The sequence below is a fragment of the Macaca nemestrina genome, chromosome 12 (genome assembly GCF_043159975.1).
Source record: "Macaca nemestrina isolate mMacNem1 chromosome 12, mMacNem.hap1, whole genome shotgun sequence".
Lineage (NCBI taxonomy): Eukaryota > Metazoa > Chordata > Mammalia > Primates > Cercopithecidae > Macaca > Macaca nemestrina.
In genome coordinates, this window is record NC_092136.1 from 118301486 (window position 1) to 118320131 (window position 18646).

Here is an 18646-nt window from a genome sequence, read left to right on the forward strand (position 1 = left end):
ATAGTTTTCTTTGATTTTATGTAGATAGACACTCCAGCTAAATATGATATTGTTAGCTGTTTCTGCTTTTTGACATTGACTTAGCTTGTGATGTGTGCTAGCATTAGGGTCTCACTTAAGAGTCATCATATATTATCATCTAATTCAAACATCCAAGTTGACAGTTTTTCTTTTCTTAAATAGGGGTGGTATTGCCATTCTAGTTGGGGGGAGTTGGGCGGTAGTGTCCCAGTATCTGTGCTATTCAGACAGTAGCAGTGTTCTCTTTAACATGTGATGAAGTCTTAAAACTTCATATAGGAAAGGAATTTGAGAGATCATCTGGGGTTTTTTTGTGTTTATAGATGATAAAATGAGGTCCATAAAATATATGAGTAATGATTTATAACCAGTTTGAGAGTTCTTTGGATCAGGGAAGTTAGCAGCAGTGCTGGGACTCTTCTCTGTTCTGCTGCTTCTACTTGTCTACCAAAAGCATTTTTAAAAAGTAGGATAGAAGAGGTTTTCAGAATTGATAAAGCCCTCTGATTGGCCAGGTTCAAGTCTACCACAATGGTAAGGAATCGTTTGATATATTTCCGGGCAGGAGTTGTTTTGTTTGTTTGTTGTTCTTGTTTTTGAAACAGAGTCTCACTCTGTCACCCAGACTCCGGGCAGGAGTTTTATTTTGTTAATTCACAACGTTTTCATGATAGTTTTCTCTTAAGTTTTTTTTCTTGACTACCAGTCTACCTTGAATGTTGTCTTCTTTTCTAAGAAACCATCTTGATATGTTTCATTATTTGAGAAATGAAACATGGTTTCTCTGCTGTCTCCTAGTTTATTACCTTTGTTGTAATTAGAATATGTTGAGAAAGGAGCTGTGAATCCTTAGTCTATTAAAGGAACTCTCATAAATTAATTGATGAGGAATGCATTTATATTTAGAAATCTCAACAATAAAATCTTTGTTGACTTCTGTTCTGTTAGAAAGTAGTTCCATTGTAAAAAATGTTCATCATAATGGCGTAAATCTCCTTTGGTGCCTATTAAGGGAAGTTTTAATCTCAGAAGAATGTTATCAAGAGGGAAGAGAAGATTTGATAAAATAGCCAAGTTACTACTTTTTAAAATGTAGGCTTATACAAGGTGTTTTAAAAACAGTCTTGTTTTCTTGAATGGCTTGAAAAGTAGCAAACTGAGCTTATTTATACATTGGAAAATTCCTTTTATTTAGAACAGAACTTTGATTTATTAAGTTGTCACTTTGCTGTTTACATCAGTTAAGGTTAAATCTTTTTGCAACTTGAGACTAACTAGCTCAAGAACCTTTAGGCAGGGGAGTAGATTTAGTAGACACATCATTATGTTACTTCACTGATTAGTTCACATGCCACTGAATTCAGTGATCTTATTCTGATGTGTCATGAATGAACATTTTTCTGTTCAGTAAAACTTTTCTTAGTCTACTTTGGGAAAACAGATTGAAATATGGTACTCTGAACTGCCCAGGGAGTTGGTATGTTGATGATTGAAGAGCAGCGTGTTCAAATTTGTTCAAAGCCAGAATTCTGAATTGAAAAGATGGGATGACTGACTAGAAGCATGTTCTTAAATGTTAATCTTGGTGGCTAGGATATGGCAAGGAAGTTCAGATTTTTTTTTCTTTACAATTCCTTTGAATTCAGAAAAAACCTTCTTGCTCATCTAAAATTGTAGGAAAATCAGTTTTGTGGATTAATTGTTCAGTGGAAAACTCTTAATTATCTTTTTGTATCAAAAAAGTAATTAAATGTTCTTTCAGGTGGCATGTTATTTGCTGACTTCTTTGAGGCAAATTTTGGGTGAAAAGAAACTAAGCACAATTAAGATGTTTGATTGACTCATTAGACTCAAGTTGAACTCAGTACAAAATGGCCAGTGCTAAGTTATATTCAGCTTAGTTAAAACCTAAACTACACAGCTAAATATATGCTCTTCATTGTTTAATTTCTATACACAGTTAAAACTAGTCCTCGAAAACCTCGTGGGAGACCTAGAAGTGGCTCTGACCGAAATTCAGCTATCCTCTCAGATCCATCTGTGTTTTCCCCTCTAAATAAATCAGAGACCAAATCTGGAGATAAGATCAAGAAGAAAGATTCTAAAAGTATAGAAAAGAAGAGAGGAAGACCTCCCACCTTCCCTGGAGTAAAAATCAAAATAACACATGGAAAGGACATTTCAGAGTTACCAAAGGGAAACAAAGAAGATAACCTGAAAAAAATTAAAAGGACACCTTCTGCTACGTTTCAGCAAGCCACAAAGATTAAAAAATTAAGAGCAGGTAAACTGTCTCCTCTCAAGTCTAAGTTTAAGACAGGGAAGCTTCAAATAGGAAGGAAGGGGGTACAGATTGTACGACGGAGAGGAAGGCCACCATCAACAGAAAGGATAAAGACCCCTTCGGGTCTCCTCATTAATTCTGAACTGGAAAAGCCCCAGAAAGTCCGGAAAGACAAGGAAGGAACACCTCCACTTACAAAAGAAGATAAGACAGTTGTCAGACAAAGCCCTCGAAGGATTAAGCCAGTTAGGATTATTCCTTCTTCGAAAAGGACAGATGCAACCATTGCTAAGCAACTCTTGCAGAGGGCAAAAAAGGGGGCTCAAAAGAAAATTGAAAAAGAAGCAGCTCAGCTGCAGGGAAGAAAGGTGAAGACACAGGTCAAAAATATTCGACAGTTCATCATGCCTGTTGTCAGTGCTATCTCCTCGCGGATCATTAAGACCCCTCGGCGGTTTATAGAGGATGAGGATTATGACCCTCCAATTAAAATTGCCCGATTAGAGTCTACACCGAATAGTAGATTCAGTGCCCCGTCCTGTGGATCTTCTGAAAAATCAAGTGCAGCTTCTCAGCACTCCTCTCAAATGTCTTCAGACTCCTCCCGATCTAGTAGCCCCAGTGTTGATACCTCCACAGACTCTCAGGCTTCTGAGGAGATTCAGGTACTTCCTGAGGAGCGGAGCGATACCCCTGAAGTTCATACTCCACTGCCCATTTCCCAGTCCCCAGAAAATGAGAGTAACGATAGGAGAAGCAGAAGGTATTCAGTGTCGGAGAGAAGTTTTGGATCCAGAACGACGAAAAAATTAACTCTACAAAGTGCCCCCCAGCAGCAGACCTCCTCGTCTCCACCTCCACCTCTGCTGACTCCACCCCCACCACTGCAGCCAGCCTCCAGTATCTCTGACCACACACCTTGGCTTATGCCTCCAACAATCCCCTTAGCATCACCATTTTTGCCTGCTTCCACTGCTCCTATGCAAGGGAAGCGAAAATCTATTTTGCGAGAACCGACATTTAGGTGGACTTCTTTAAAGCATTCTAGGTCAGAGCCACAATACTTTTCCTCAGCAAAGTATGCCAAAGAAGGTCTTATTCGCAAACCAATATTTGATAATTTCCGACCCCCTCCGCTAACTCCCGAGGACGTTGGCTTTGCGTCTGGTTTTTCTGCATCTGGTACTGCTACTTCAGCCCGATTGTTTTCGCCACTCCATTCTGGAACAAGGTTTGATATGCACAAAAGGAGCCCTCTTCTGAGAGCTCCAAGATTTACTCCAAGTGAGGCTCACTCTAGAATATTTGAGTCTGTAACCTTGCCTAGTAATCGAACTTCTGCTGGAACATCATCTTCAGGAGTATCCAATAGAAAAAGGAAAAGAAAAGTGTTTAGTCCTATTCGATCTGAACCAAGATCTCCTTCTCACTCCATGAGGACGAGAAGTGGAAGGCTTAGTACTTCTGAGCTGTCACCTCTCACCCCCCCGTCTTCTGTCTCTTCCTCGTTAAGCATTTCTGTTAGTCCTCTTGCCACTAGTGCCTTAAACCCAACTTTTACTTTTCCTTCTCATTCCCTGACTCAGTCTGGGGAATCTGCAGAGAAAAATCAGAGACCAAGGAAGCAGACTAGTGCTCCGCCAGAGCCATTTTCATCAAGTAGTCCTACTCCTCTCTTCCCTTGGTTTACCCCAGGCTCTCAGACTGAAAGAGGGAGAAATAAAGACAAGGCCCCTGAGGAGCTGTCCAAAGATCGAGATGCTGACAAGAGCGTGGAGAAGGACAAGAGTAGAGAGAGAGACCGGGAGAGAGAAAAGGAGAATAAGCGGGAGTCAAGGAAGGAGAAAAGGAAAAAGGGATCAGAAATTCAGAGTAGTTCTGCTTTGTATCCTGTGGGTAGGGTTTCCAAAGAGAAGGTTGTTGGTGAAGATGTTGCCACTTCATCTTCTGCCAAAAAAGCAACAGGGCGGAAGAAGTCTTCATCACATGATTCTGGGACTGATATTACTTCTGTGACTCTTGGGGATACAACAGCTGTCAAAACCAAAATACTTATAAAGAAAGGGAGAGGAAATCTGGAAAAAACCAACTTGGACCTCGGCCCAACTGCCCCATCCCTGGAGAAGGAGAAAACCCTCTGCCTTTCCACTCCTTCATCTAGCACTGTTAAACATTCCACTTCCTCCATAGGCTCCATGTTGGCTCAGGCAGACAAGCTTCCAATGACTGACAAGAGGGTTGCCAGCCTCCTAAAAAAGGCCAAAGCTCAGCTCTGCAAGATTGAGAAGAGTAAGAGTCTTAAACAAACTGACCAGCCCAAAGCACAGGTACTCTTTTCCACCTTGCCTGTTAAAACTAACAGTTTATTGAGCCCTTTCTATGGGCAAGTTTTAGGCTAAGTAGTTCAGTTATATCCAGTTATGAGAACCAAGAAAATATGGTGGAGGCAGTGGTATTTGCAGTAGTCCTTGAAGGACCAGTAGGATTTTGATAGGTAGAAAATGGCAGGACATAACATTCTAAGTAGAGGGAACAGTGTGGGTAGAAATGGAAAAGTAAGAAACATATTTGAGGAATATTGGATAGCTGGATTGGCACCTGTGGAAAATTGGTGAACTAAGGCTGAATGAACTAAGGTTGGGACTTAGATAATTAAACAACTCAGAGGATGCTGAGTTGTTTGTACCTTATAGGCTTGATGTAATTAAACCTGGGACTTAATTTTAAAGGTACATTTTAATAGTCAAATTGTTTTACTATCCCTGATAGAATAGAAAACCAGAGGGGAGCATTCTCTTCCTCTGAGTAGTGAGGGATTAGAGCAGTAGATAATATGTTTTTGCAGAATACAAGTGAGAAGTACTGGCCGGGTGCCATGGCTCATGCCTGTAATCCCACCACTTTGGAAGGCCAAGGTGGGCAGATCACTTGAGGTCAGGAGTTTGAGACCAGCCTGGCCTGGCCAATATGGTGAAACCTCATCTCTACTTAAAAAAAAAAAAAAAAAAAAAAAAAAAAAATTAGTTGGGCATGTGATACACGCCTCTATTCCCAGCTACTCGGGAGATTGAGGCAAGAGAATCACGTGAACCTGGGAGGCAGAGATAGCAGTGAGCTGGGATCCCGCCACTGCACTCAAGCCTGGGCCAATAGAGTAAGACTCTGTCTCAAAATAAATAAAGAAACAAACAGATTAGAAGCACTTAGCCTTAGGCCATGGAACAGGAAAGCTATAGAATTCAGTTAGTTAACATGATGCCAAACAGATTTTTACGAAGACCGGCATTTTTGTTTGTTTTTTTATTGTTTTGTTTGTTTATTTGTTTAACAAAGTAAGCTAGTCACTGGCCTTTTCTGAGAAGTGTTGCTGATCTTTAGGGTCTTTTGAAAAGATTGTCATGTAGTAGATGCCTATTTATGCCAGCATATCAAGTTAGAGTAAGATGGCCATAAACTTAGATTTGTAATGTTATTCAGGGCCGGGGGCGGTGGCTCATGCCTGTAATCCCAGCACTTTGGGAGGCCGAGGCGGGCGGATCACGAGGTCAGGAGATCGAGACCATCCTGGCTAACACGGTGAACCCCCGTCTCTACTAAAGATACAAAAAATTAGCCGGACATGGTGGCATGTACCTGTAGTACCAGCTACTCGGGAGGTTGAGGCAGGAGAATCGCTTGAACCTGGGAGGCAGAGGTTGCAGTGAGCCGAGATCGCGGCACTGTACTCCAGCCTGGGTAACAGAGTGAGACCTCGTCTCAAAAAAATAAATAAATAAAATTAATGTTATTCAACCTAGGGCCATAGTTACATTTAGTAATTCTGCCAGTTGAGAATTGTAGCAGGAATATAATGGGACTTATTTTTAACACCATGTTGGATGTTTTTTGTGATAGGAGCAGTGGCTCTTTAAAATCTGAGACATTTCTGTTGTAGCCTTTTATACTTCCTTTTTTTTTTTTGAGACGGAGTTTCGTTCTTGTTCCCCAGGCTGGAGTACAATGGCGTGATCTCAGCTCACTGCAACCTCCGCCTTCCAGGTTCAAGCAATTCTGCCGCAGCCTCCTGAGTAGCTGAGATTATGGGCATGCGCCACCACACCCGGCTAATTTTGTATTTTTAGTAGAGACAGGGTTTCTCCATGTTGGTCAGGCTGATCTCAAACTCCCGACCTCAGATGATCCGCCCGCCTCGGCCTCCCAAAGTGCTGGGATTGCAGGCGTGAGCACTGCGCCCAGCCTATACTTTCATTTATAAGTTATTTCACTCCTACTTCTCTGTTGATCAAGGAAATATAAGAAATAGTTTTTGGTTAGATAAGCCATATTTATATCACACTGAACTTTTTGGTAATATAGACTGGCAGCTTGAATTTTGAGGGGAATTTAAAATAGTAGTGTAATTGGGAATAGAAGCTTAGTTGTTTGTTTGTTTTTAAGATAGGGTCTCACTCTGTCACCCAAGGTGGCTCAAGTGATCCTCTTGTCCCAGCCTCCTAAGTAGCTAGAATTACAAGTGTGTATTACCACACCCAGCCAATTTTTAAATTTTGGGTAGAGATGGGTTCTCGCTATGTTGCCCATACTAGTCTTGAACTCCTGGCCTCAAATGATCTTCCCACCTCAAGCTGTTTTTTATTTTTTGATTAGAGACCTTTTTTTTTGTGCTGCCAATTAGGATACATTAATAGTTGATTTCTGTTTTGATGTGATTTATCAGCTGGGAATAATTAGAGTTGTATGTTTTGATTCTAAATCATCATGAAATTGATCAAGTATACCTCGGCTTCATTCAGTTATAATTTCAACATGTATGGTTGTTACTGTTTTTGGATTGCCTCATATTCAGGGTCAAGAAAGTGACTCATCAGAGACCTCTGTGCGAGGACCCCGGATTAAACATGTCTGCAGAAGAGCAGCTGTTGCCCTTGGCCGAAAACGAGCTGTGTTTCCTGATGACATGCCCACCCTGAGTGCCTTACCATGGGAAGAACGAGAAAAGATTTTGTCTTCCATGGGGAATGATGGTAGGTCAGGAAGGTCAACTTGGAGTCAGAACAGGCTTTTGATTTGTTTGTTGATTATTCTGGGGATGCCCAGTAGGCTCTTCATAGTTAGTCTAGGTCCTCTGAAAAACAGATGGCAAGAGGGGATTAAAAACATGAGGATTTTATTAAAGGAAATGCCTGAGAAGGGAAACGGGGAGGTAGCCAGGGAAGGCTGGGAGAGCTGTCAGACTGTGATGCCCGTCTCACCCCCATGAAGGAGAAGGGGAAGGAAGGCTAGAATCTTCCTAGACTGCTGTGCAGGTAAGAAAGGTTTAGAAAGCTGTCAAGGTGTCTTTGAGTAAAAGTGGACTGTCAGGGGAGTCTTGTGTCTCTTGGGAGCAGGTGGAGGAGTGACTCCTCCACCAAGTCACTGCCTGAAAGCCCATGGTAAGTGTGGCCTCTGCACCACTCAATTTCAGAGCACAGAAGCGGGGGCCCAGGTCAGTTGTGCTTTCTGTAGTTGGAGGTCTAGGAGGCACGTTCTCATGGCTGCCATATAGTTCTTAAGTGCAGAGTGGCCACTCAAAATGAATTTAGAGGTTTGAAGAATCCTTAGAAGCATTTGGTTTCTATTCTTGATTTTAGATTAGACTGTTTTGTTTTCAATATTTGGAATTTTGCTTTCATCGAGACGCAAGTTGTTGGCTTTTTTTTTTTTTTTGAGACGGAGTCTCGTTGTGTCGCCCAAGCTGGAGTACAGGGGCATGATCTCAGCTTACTATAGCCTCCACTTCCTGGGTTCAAGCGATTCTCCTGCATCAGCCTCCTGAGTATCTAGGATTACAGGCATGTGCCACCATGCCCAGCTAATTTTTGTATTTTTAGTGGAGAGGGGTTTTGCTATGTTGGCCAGCTGGTCTCAAACCCCTGACCTCAGGCGATCTGCCCGGCTCAGCCTCCCAAAGTGCTAGGATTAGAGACATGAGCCACTGTGCCCGGCCAAGTTATTGGCATTTTTACACATTTAAATAATTATTTAAAATAGATTCTGAGTTCTGTATATAAATATTTTAATATATTTTATTTTTGGAGTACCAATTAAAACAAGGTTTGAAGGTATCTAATGATAGAAGGGGATTTTTGAGAACCTCTCCTTCTACTCCCAAGAAGGGATTCAGTACTCCCTTGGAACTAATGCCTCATTTCTTTAACAGACAAGTCATCAATTGCTGGCTCAGAAGATGCTGAACCTCTTGCTCCACCCATCAAACCAATTAAACCTGTCACTAGAAACAAGGCACCCCAGGAACCTCCAGTAAAGAAAGGACGGCGATCGAGGCGGTGTGGGCAGTGTCCCGGCTGCCAGGTGCCTGAGGACTGTGGTGTTTGTACTAATTGCTTAGATAAGCCCAAGTTTGGTGGTCGCAATATAAAGAAGCAGTGCTGCAAGTAAGTAGGTGTTTCACTCTGACATGTTGACCTCTCAACCATAAAGTTGCTTATTTATCCCTAGTTTGTTGCACAGATGCATTAGGACACTGAATGTGGTTGTAATTGAGTTGTAAGACTTGTTACAGTTAGATTTTGTGGTGTGGGCTGTTCTTAAATAAGAAATACTCTGGGGCCATGCTGTCATTAATAGAATGTTCTGCAACAATGGAAATGTTCTATTGGAATAGTAGACAACAATAATGGAAATGTTTAGTTCAGTGTGGCAGCCATTAGCCACATGTGGCTATTGAGTGCTTGACATGTGATTAGTGTGACTGAGGAACTACATTGTTTACTTCGTTTAACTTTAGCCATGTGTAACTAATGACTACCATATCAGACTGTAGCTCTGGAGGATTCCTACTTAAAACCTGACAACTTTATGAAATTATGTTGACCCAACAAAATTATGACAATTCGGGAAACATTGGAGATACACTGCATAAATATCTGTGCTTTCCAACTGTCTCTTAGAATATTTTCGTGCACATGGAATTTTTTTTTTTAAGAGACAGGGTCTTGCTCTGATAGCCAGGCTGGAGTGCAGTGGCATGATCATAGCTCACTGCCAACGTTGAACTCCTAGGCTCCAGTGATCCTCCTGCCTTGGCCTCTCAAAGTACTGGGATTACAGGCATGAGCCACAGTGCTTGGCCTCATATGAAATTTCTGTTGGTTTTTTTTTTTTTTTGAGACGGAGTTTCGCTCTTTTTGCCCAGGCTGGAGTGCAATGGCGCAATCTCCGCCTCCCGGGTTCAAGCGATTCTCCTGCCTCAGCCTCTCGAGTAGCTGGGATTACAAGCATGCGCCACCATGCCTGGCTAATTTCTGTATTTTTAGTAGAGACGGGGTTTCTCCACGTTGGTCAGGCTGGTCTTGAACTCCCGACCTCAGGTGATCTACCTGCCTCGGCCTCCCAAAGTGCTGGGATTACAGGTGTGAGCCACCGCACCCGGCCGAAATTTCTATTTTTAAGAAGTTTTGTTTTAATTTGTATGGGTACATAGTAGGTATATACATTTATGGTATATATAAGATGTTTTGATACAGGCATGCAATGCATCATAATCATATCATGCAAAATGGGGTATCCATTCCCTTAAGCATTTATCCTTTGTATTATAAACAATCCAGTTACACTCTTTCAGTCATTTTTAAATGTACAATTAAATTATTATTGACTATAATCACCCTGTTGTGCTATCAAATACTAAGTCTTATTCATTCTTTCTAATTATTTTTTTGTACCCATTAGCCATCCCCTAATATGGAATTTTTTATGTTGAAATTTTTATTACTCTACTTTTTCTCCTTTTTTTAGTCAGTTTGTGGATGTACTTTTTGCCATCTGGGATACTTTATTTAAAGTAGATCAAGATAGTAGCATAAACAAATTTTGGTGATTGAGCATCTTGTAAATTACCTGGCACAAATAATAGGTATCAATAGATATTTGCTGAATGAGTGAGTGACATGAAAGTGATTAATATAAAGAATAGTTGGGAGAAATGCTACATTATTTACTTCAGGGGAGATAATTTCTAGGAGACAAGAAGTAGTTCTGTGCTTTGGTTTGGCCTGACCTTAAGCAAGAATCTTGTCTCAGTCTCATTAGTGGAAAGAAGTAAAGTAATTCACAGATCACAAAAAAGTACATGATAGCAAGATAAAGTTGTGCTAAATTTAAGAGTTAAAGTGGATTCAGTGCAATTGTAGACTTCAGATTACATTAGAATTTTATTAAATCTAAATTTAGGGGTGAAGTATATATCAAAGCCACCAGATTTAATTATAACATTGTAGTGGTAGACAAAGGAGTTGTTTGATAATTTTAGTCTGTTTTGTGTTAAGATTACTTGATGAATATTAACCTCATAAGAGAGTAGGACTGATGCGACTACGAGAAATACTGACTGATCACTTTGTGTGTAGTGCTAGTCAGTGTTGGATTACAAGAAATTTGAGTCCCATTTCAAAAATAATTTGATATTTGCTCCTTTTAGATCCTAAAGGTAGGTGAAATTGCTGATCCGGGGATTCAAAGGCTCAGATTTAATCTGAGTAATGAGCAGTCCTTTTTTCAGCTATAAAAATGTGAACCTGAATAAAGATTCACTGATTGTTTCAGGCAAAATGAACACTTGTTTCAGTGCTTCTCTTCTAAATTTAATTTGTTTCATGGTTTAATCCTTGTTTTCCTAGGATGAGAAAATGTCAGAATCTACAATGGATGCCTTCCAAAGCCTACCTGCAGAAGCAAGCTAAAGGTAGTGTTGTTAAAAAGGTCTTCCCCCAAATGTTCCTTGCTTAAATGCTGTGTAGTTGTATACATCCAGTAGAAGAGAATACTTTTTTTTTTTTTTTAAGTGCAACTCTTTCGCAGGGAGTAGATTGTTGAAGCTAGGTAATAGGTACATGGGGGTTGATTGGACTATTTCCTGTATTGGGGGATATTTTTTAAATTTTACATAATAAGTCTTAAGATTTATATAAAAATTATAGTTCATTCTATTTCCTAGAGCAATTAAAGTATACCTATTTCACCTGATCAACTTAGCATTAACTTTCTTTAGCCTTTCAATGCTAACTTTTAGCTGCAGGAAACTGAGAATGTTGTGTCACGTTTCTACGCTTCTATTTTTTAAATGTATTTTTTTAACTTATTTTTAATTTTTGTAGATACATAGCAGGTGTATTTATTTACTTATTTATTTTTTTGAGACAGAGTCTCACTCTGTCTTTCAGGCTGGGGTGCAGTAGCATGATTATGACTCACTGTAGCTTCGACCTCCCAGACTGAAGCCATCCTCCCACCTCAGCTTCCCTAGTAGCCGGGACTACAGGTGCGCACCACCACGCCTGGCTAATTTTTGTAATTTTTGTTTGCAGAGACGGGATTTTGCCATGTTGCCCAGGCTGGTCTTGAACTCCTGGGCTCAAGCAATCCTCTCACCTTGGCCTCCCAAAGTGCTGGAATTACAGGCATGAGCCACCACTGCACCTGGCCAGCAGGTGTATTAATTTATGGGGGTACATGAGATATGTTGATACAGGCATACAATGGGTAATAATCACATCAGGGTACATGGGATGTCCATTACCTCAAGCATTTATCCTTTGTGTTACAAACAATCTAATTATACTCTTGTAATTATTTTTAAGGGTACAGTAAATTATTGCTGACTGTAATTACCCTGTTGTACTATCAAAAACTAGATCTTATTCACTTCTATCTAGCTATATTTTTGTACCCATTAACCATCCCCACTTTCCCCCTCAACCTCACTACCCTTCTCAGCCTCTTGTAACCATCATTCTCTCTGTCTCTATCTCCATCATTTCAATTGTTTTAATTTTTAGCTCCCACAAATGAGTGCGAACATGTGATGTTTGTCTCTCTGTGCCTGGCTTATTTCACTTAACATAATGTCCTCTAGTTCCATCCATGTGGTTTCAGATGATAGGATCTCGTTCGTTTTTATGGCTGAATAGTACTCCATTGTGGATATGTACCACATATTCTTTATCCATTCATCTGTTAATGGACGCTTAGATTGCTTTCAAATCTTGGCTGTCATGAATATTGCTGCAGTAAACATGAGAGTGCAGATATCTCTTTGATATACTGATTTCCTTTCTTTTGGTATATACCTAGCTGTGGGATTGCTGGATCATATGGTGGCTCTGTAATTCTATTTTAAATAAAATTATTCTCACTTATAGACAGATGATGTTGTTGTTTTTCCCCCAGCTGTGAAAAAGAAAGAAAAAAAGTCTAAGACCAGTGAAAAGAAAGAGAGCAAAGAGAGCAGTGTTGTGAAGAACGTGGTGGACTCTAGTCAGAAACCTACCCCATCAGCAAGAGAGGATCCTGCCCCAAAGAAAAGCAGTAGTGAGCCTCCTCCACGAAAGCCCGTCGAGGAAAAGAGTGAAGAAGGAAATGTCTCGGCCCCTGGGCCTGAATCCAAACAGGCCACCATTCCAGCTTCTAGGAAGTCAAGCAAGCAGGTCTCCCAGCCAGCACCGGTCATCCCCCCTCAGCCACCTACTACAGGACCGCCAAGAAAAGAAGTTCCCAAAACCACTCCTAGTGAACCCAAGAAAAAGCAGCCTCCACCACCAGAATCAGGTGAGTGCGGAGGGCAAGAAGGAATTGCTGAACCACAAGTACTAACAAAAAAGCACTGATGTTTCAAACAGCATTTGAAAGCAGGAAATGTATGATTTTAAGTCTTCAGTTCAAGAAAATCAGCTCTCTTTCTAACTATTATGTATAATAATAAACAAACAAAAAACCAGTTAAATTGGAGATATTGTTTTAATTTCCTGTTCGAAGCCTAGAGTTTAAATAGTTTTTTTTTTTTTCTAATGCCCCTTTCTTCACAGGTCAGTCAGTACTAAAGTAGTTGTTGCCAGCATCTGACTGCAATTTATTCTGAATTTTTTAGGTCCAGAGCAGAGCAAACAGAAAAAAGTGGCTCCCCGCCCAAGTATCCCTGTAAAACAAAAACCAAAAGAAAAGGTGAGGAGAGATTTGTTTCTCTGCCATTTCTCAGGGATGTATTCTATTTTGTAGGGAAAAAGCCTTATCCTTGACTTCTATGTATATGGCAGTGGAATTTCTTAAAATTAAGAAATTTCAAGTTTAGGCTTTTAGCTGGGCACGGTGGCTCATGCCAGTAATCCCAACACTTAATGAGGCTGAGGTGGGAAGATTGCTTGAGGCCAGCAGTTCAAGACCAACCTGGGCAACATAGCAAGACCCTGTCTTTATTTAAACAAAAAAAAAAAAGAAGAAGTAGTTAGCCAGGCATGGTGGCGCTTGCCTGTAGTCCCAGGTACTCAGGAGGCTGAGACAGAAGGATCGTCTTGAGCCCAGGAATTCGAGGCAACAGTGAACTATGATTGTACCATTGCAGTCCAGCCTGGGTGACAAAGCAAAACACCGTCTCCAAAAAAAAAAGTTTGGGCTTGGCAAGGCACGGTGGCTCACGCCTGTGATCCCAGCACTTTGGGAAGCCGAAGCGGGCAGATCACTTGAGGTCAAGAGTTTGAGACCAGCCTGGCCAACATGGTGAAACCCTATCTCTACTAAAAATACAAAAATTAGTCGGGTGTGGTAGTGGGCGCTTGTAATCCTAGCTACTTGGGAGGCTGAGGCAGGGGAATTGCCTGAACCTGTGAGTCAGAGGCTGCAGTGAGCTTAGACTGCATCACTGCACTCTAGCCTGGATGACAGAGCGAGACTCCATCTCAAAAAAAAAAAAGTTTAGGCTTTAGCCTGTTTCTTTTTTGGTCTCTTCCTTGTTGCTTTTCCCTTCTTTGTGGCCCTGTATGTTCTAGCCTAGGAATCTGCTTATTCTAAAAGCCATTTGGCATAATTATTTTTTGACCCCAACATCCTTTAGCAATTATTTGTCTGTAAAAATCACCCTTCCTTGTTTTCACTATTTGTATTTATTATGGATAAAGAGATAGTGTGGTGACTTACATCTATAATCCCAGCACTCTGGGGGACCAAGGCAGGAGGATCACTTGAGGGCAGGAGCTGGAGACCAACCTGGGCAACACAGTGACACACAGTTGCTATAAAAAATTTAAAAATCAACTAGGCATGGTGGCATGCACCTGTAGTCCCAGCTACTCTTGAGAAGCTGAGGCAGGAGGATCACTCGAGCCCACGAGGTCTAGGCTGCGGTGAACTATGACTGTGCCACTGTATTGCAGCCTAGGCAACAAAGCAAGACCCAATCTCTTAAAAATTTTTTTTTTGAAGATTATTTCTCTGTTTATGTTGGAAACATGTTTTTTAGATCTATTAATAAGATTTGTCATTTGTGTTATTATCTGTTGCAAATATGAAGGCAAATAGGGTGTGATTTTGTTCTATATTCATCTTTTGTCTCCTTAGGAAAAACCACCTCCGGTCAATAAGCAGGAGAATGCAGGCACTTTGAACATCCTCAGTACTCTCTCCAATGGCAATAGTTCTAAGCAAAAAATTCCAGCAGATGGAGTCCACAGGATCAGAGTGGACTTTAAGGTAAAGGTTTTCAGTGACCGTAAAGTATATTGAGTGTCAAAGACTTTAAATAAAGAAAATGCTACTACCAAAGGTGTTGGAAGAGGAAATCAGCACCAACTGGGGAAATGAATAAGAACTCCCATTCACAGATAGGTTTAGCGCTGGGAGAGCTTTGGTCAGTGTTCTTAGGTCACTGTTTGTGAACTGACTGCAGAACATAGATAATGAAACATTCCTATCCATCCTGAGCAGTATCAGAGGAAGTAATTCCTTCACATGGAAAGTATCAAACCATGATGATTCCTTGAGTTAGCAAAACTGTAAGGGAAATTCAGTCCCAGTGTATCTTTGCAATATATTCGATATGAATTGAACAAATAAGCGAGCCTTTTAATAGTCTGTGTCTGAGATTTAAACTTTCTAAAGCAGCAGTTATTTTTGGACTCATTGAAATGAAATACTCTGACATTCTGATGTCATACTAATTTTATGCTTTTCATCCTTATTTTCCATCCAAAGTTGTGTAATTGTAAAACTTTCCTAAGTGACCTTTCTCTCTCCACAGGAGGATTGTGAAGCAGAAAATGTATGGGAGATGGGAGGCTTAGGAATCTTGACTTCTGTTCCTATAACACCCAGGGTGGTTTGCTTTCTCTGTGCCAGTAGTGGGCATGTAGAGGTAAGGCATCCTGCTTCTTTGTACCCCAGGAAGTACACAGATTATTTTTCTGTGGATGAAATTACTATAGTCTGTTTTGTTGGTGTTTAGCAGGTACTATCCCCTGTTTAAACCAACTAAAGAAATGTTTTGAAGTATTTTAGAGATTTTAGGAAGGAATCTGCTATTAGAGTAGCAAAGTTATTGAGAGTGAAAAGATCAATAATCCCATCTCTCTTAAATTCAGTCTTTATTAGAGTTCTGATCTTTCTGTTAGATGTCTAAATAAGAGAAAAAATTATACAGTGGTCTATTAAAAGGGATGCTGTTGGTGGTGGTTTTATATTGTATATCAGAGCCTCTTTGTCTACAAAGAGCTCTTACCAATTAATAAGAAAAAGGAATGATATCCAGAAAAAAAAATAGGCAAAAGACAGAAATAGATAATTCACAAAATTAGAAATAAATACATGGTAGGTGGCGGGGGAGGTGAAAGGAGGGTGTCTGTTTTTTAGCCCTCTAGTGACCAAAAACTGGAAATTAAAGCATGATAAAAAAGAATCCTGAATAAATGGGGACTTTCTGTTGGTAGAAAGAAATATAGATTAGTTACAATCTTTCTTTCTGAGGGAATTATTTGGAAATATATATTTATCTTTAAAATAGGTATATCCTCTAACATAGCAATTGCACTTCAAATACTTATGGATATAAATAGATAAATTGGCAAACCTGTAGATATAAAGTAGTGTTCATTTCAATATTGTTCATGATAATAAAAAACTGGAAACAACCCAAAAGTCCATATAGGAGCATGGGTTAAAATAAGTATAGGGCATATATAATGGCAAATATGAAGTCCTAAAGATGATAATATAGATTGATGTTATTAGGTTGGTGCCAAAGTAATTGCAGTAATAACATGGAAAGATGTCCATAACATATCACTGAGTGAAAAGAACAGATTACAAGATAGTATATAAAGCACAATCCCATCTTAGTTTGGAAAAGTGTTTTTAGAATATATATCTAGAAAACAATCTGGAAGGATTCATACCAAAATATTAAGAGTGTGGTTGGATTATGGGTGACCTCTATTTGTTTCTCTGTTTTTTTGTTTTTTTTTTTAATCTTTCTGAGTTTTTTTGCAGTATGTACCACCTTTACAATGAGAAAGGAAAATGCACAATTTTGAATAGGAAGCAGTAGTTTGTCATTTATAAGGGACATATCCTACATCCTTTACAGTTCTTAAATTCCTGGCAGATACCTCTTTGGCTTATTACTTACCACATAAGATATGTATGCAAAGGTAGTAAAGAAAATCCAGGTCGGGTGCAATGGCTCATGCCTGTAATCCCAGCACTTTGGGAGGCTGAGGCAGGAGGACTGCTTGAGCTCAGGAGTTCAAGATCAGCCTGAGCAACAGTGAGACCTCATCTCTACTCAAAAAAAAAAAAAAAAAAAAATACCAGGCATGGTAGCATGTGCCTATAGTCCCAGCTACTCTAGTCCCAGCTACTTGGGAGGCTGAGGTGAGAGGATCACTTGAGCCCAGGAGATCAAAGCTGTAGTGAGCCATTATCACACCACTGCACTCCAGCCTGGGCAACTAAGCAAGACCCTGTCTCAAAAAAATAAAAAAGAAAAAAAAAAAAGAAAAAATAAGAAAATCCAAGCTAGGTTGAAATCTGAATGTTGAGCAGTCAGTGAGACACAAACTAGGTAAGAAACTCAACCCTGCCCACTTGCCATTTGAAGTTATTACTAGCAAAATTACAAATTATTGCCTGGTATTCATTTACTAAGCAAATATTCTCTTAGTCCCTATTATGAACAACTTATTGTTCTAAGTGCAGGAGTTGCTTCAGATATCATTGAGACTGAGAATATTCAGTCTACAAGTGCCAGGGGTCTACTATATCTCTTTTCCCTCCTAATATAGTGCTTTGCACCCACATTTATGCCACCCACAGGTATAACTTATTTTTATAGCACCAGTCCTTCAACTTCTGGGATTAAACAGATTTCTTTTTCAGGGTATAATTGTTCTGATTTAAATTCTTTATAGTTGTACATAGCAATCTCACAGGATTCCTAAAACATGAATTAGAGAATAGCCTGCTGCCTGCACTGCACTCCTAAAGCATAACCAGTGCTTGATGAACTCTCTTCCAGGCGAACTTTTTAAACTTTTTATGTTGACATGATTTCAGATTTACAAAAAAACTATGAGTCGTACAAAGAATTCTAGGTACCCCTCACCCAGATTCCCTAAGTGTTAATATGTTTCTCTGTGTGTATCTCTTCTACAAAATAACAAATAAAATACATATACACATTTTACCTATAGATATACATTTGTCTAAAAATTTGAGAACAAGTTGCAGACATATACCATTTTACCTATAAATATTTTAGTGTGTATTTTTAAAAATCAAGGACATTCTTGTATTTAACCATGGTATAATTACCAAATCAGGAAATTAACATTGGTACATTACTATTATCCGATGTATAGGCCTTATTTAGGTTTGACCAATTGTCCCAATAATTCCTTTGTGGCAAATGAAAATTCTGGATTATCCTAATTAGTATTTTTGAAAATCCTATATCAATATGAAAATAACTTATTTCTAAAATTAGAAATGGAGGCTGGGCGTGGTGACTCATGCCTGCAATCCTAGCACTTTGGGAGGCCTAGGCGGGTGGATCACGAGGTCAGGAGATGGAGACCATCTTCGCTAACATGGTGAAACCCCGTCTCAAAAAATTAGCCAGGTGTGGTGGCACGCACCTGTAATCCAGCTACTCAGGAGACTGAGGCTGGAGAATCGCTTGAACACGGGAGGCGGAGATTGCAATGAGTCGAGATCGCACCACTGCACCCCAGCCTGGGCGACAGAGTGAGACTCTATGTCAAAAAAATAAGTAAATAAAAATAAAAATGAATTAAAAAAAAATAGAAATGGAAAGGACAAACCAGAGCTTAGAATTGTTTCGTATATTACAGAAAACGTTTAAACCCTCCCTATTTCCCTCACCCCACTCCTTTACATTCCCATAGCTCTTTGTTTATACCACTCTTAGGGCACTTAGCATGTTCTCTTAGATCTTGGATTATATTTACTTTGTTACTTTCTAATTCCACTGTTATTACCACTTTAGTACTCTGAATCTCC

General features: G+C 39.9%; 1 protein-coding gene across 8 annotated transcripts in view; it reads left to right on the plus strand.

The window, feature by feature from the left end:
• The window catches only part of LOC105476407 (lysine methyltransferase 2A), a 94239-nt gene that overhangs the window by 35187 nt on the left and 40406 nt on the right, over window positions 1-18646 (plus strand). For 5 of the 8 annotated variants that reach the window (XM_071075638.1, XM_071075637.1, XM_071075639.1 and 2 more), the window contains 8 exons: window positions 1982-4632; window positions 7152-7329; window positions 8505-8739; window positions 10984-11048; window positions 12533-12910; window positions 13230-13303; window positions 14693-14824; window positions 15372-15485. In XM_071075638.1, coding sequence (XP_070931739.1) covers window positions 1982-4632; window positions 7152-7329; window positions 8505-8739; window positions 10984-11048; window positions 12533-12910; window positions 13230-13303; window positions 14693-14824; window positions 15372-15485 — 3827 coding nt within the window. The remainder of the gene's footprint in view (window positions 1-1981; window positions 4633-7151; window positions 7330-8504; window positions 8740-10983; window positions 11049-12532; window positions 12911-13229; window positions 13304-14692; window positions 14825-15371; window positions 15486-18646) is intronic. The other 3 variants (XM_071075643.1, XM_071075644.1, XM_071075642.1) reach the window with 2 other exon arrangements.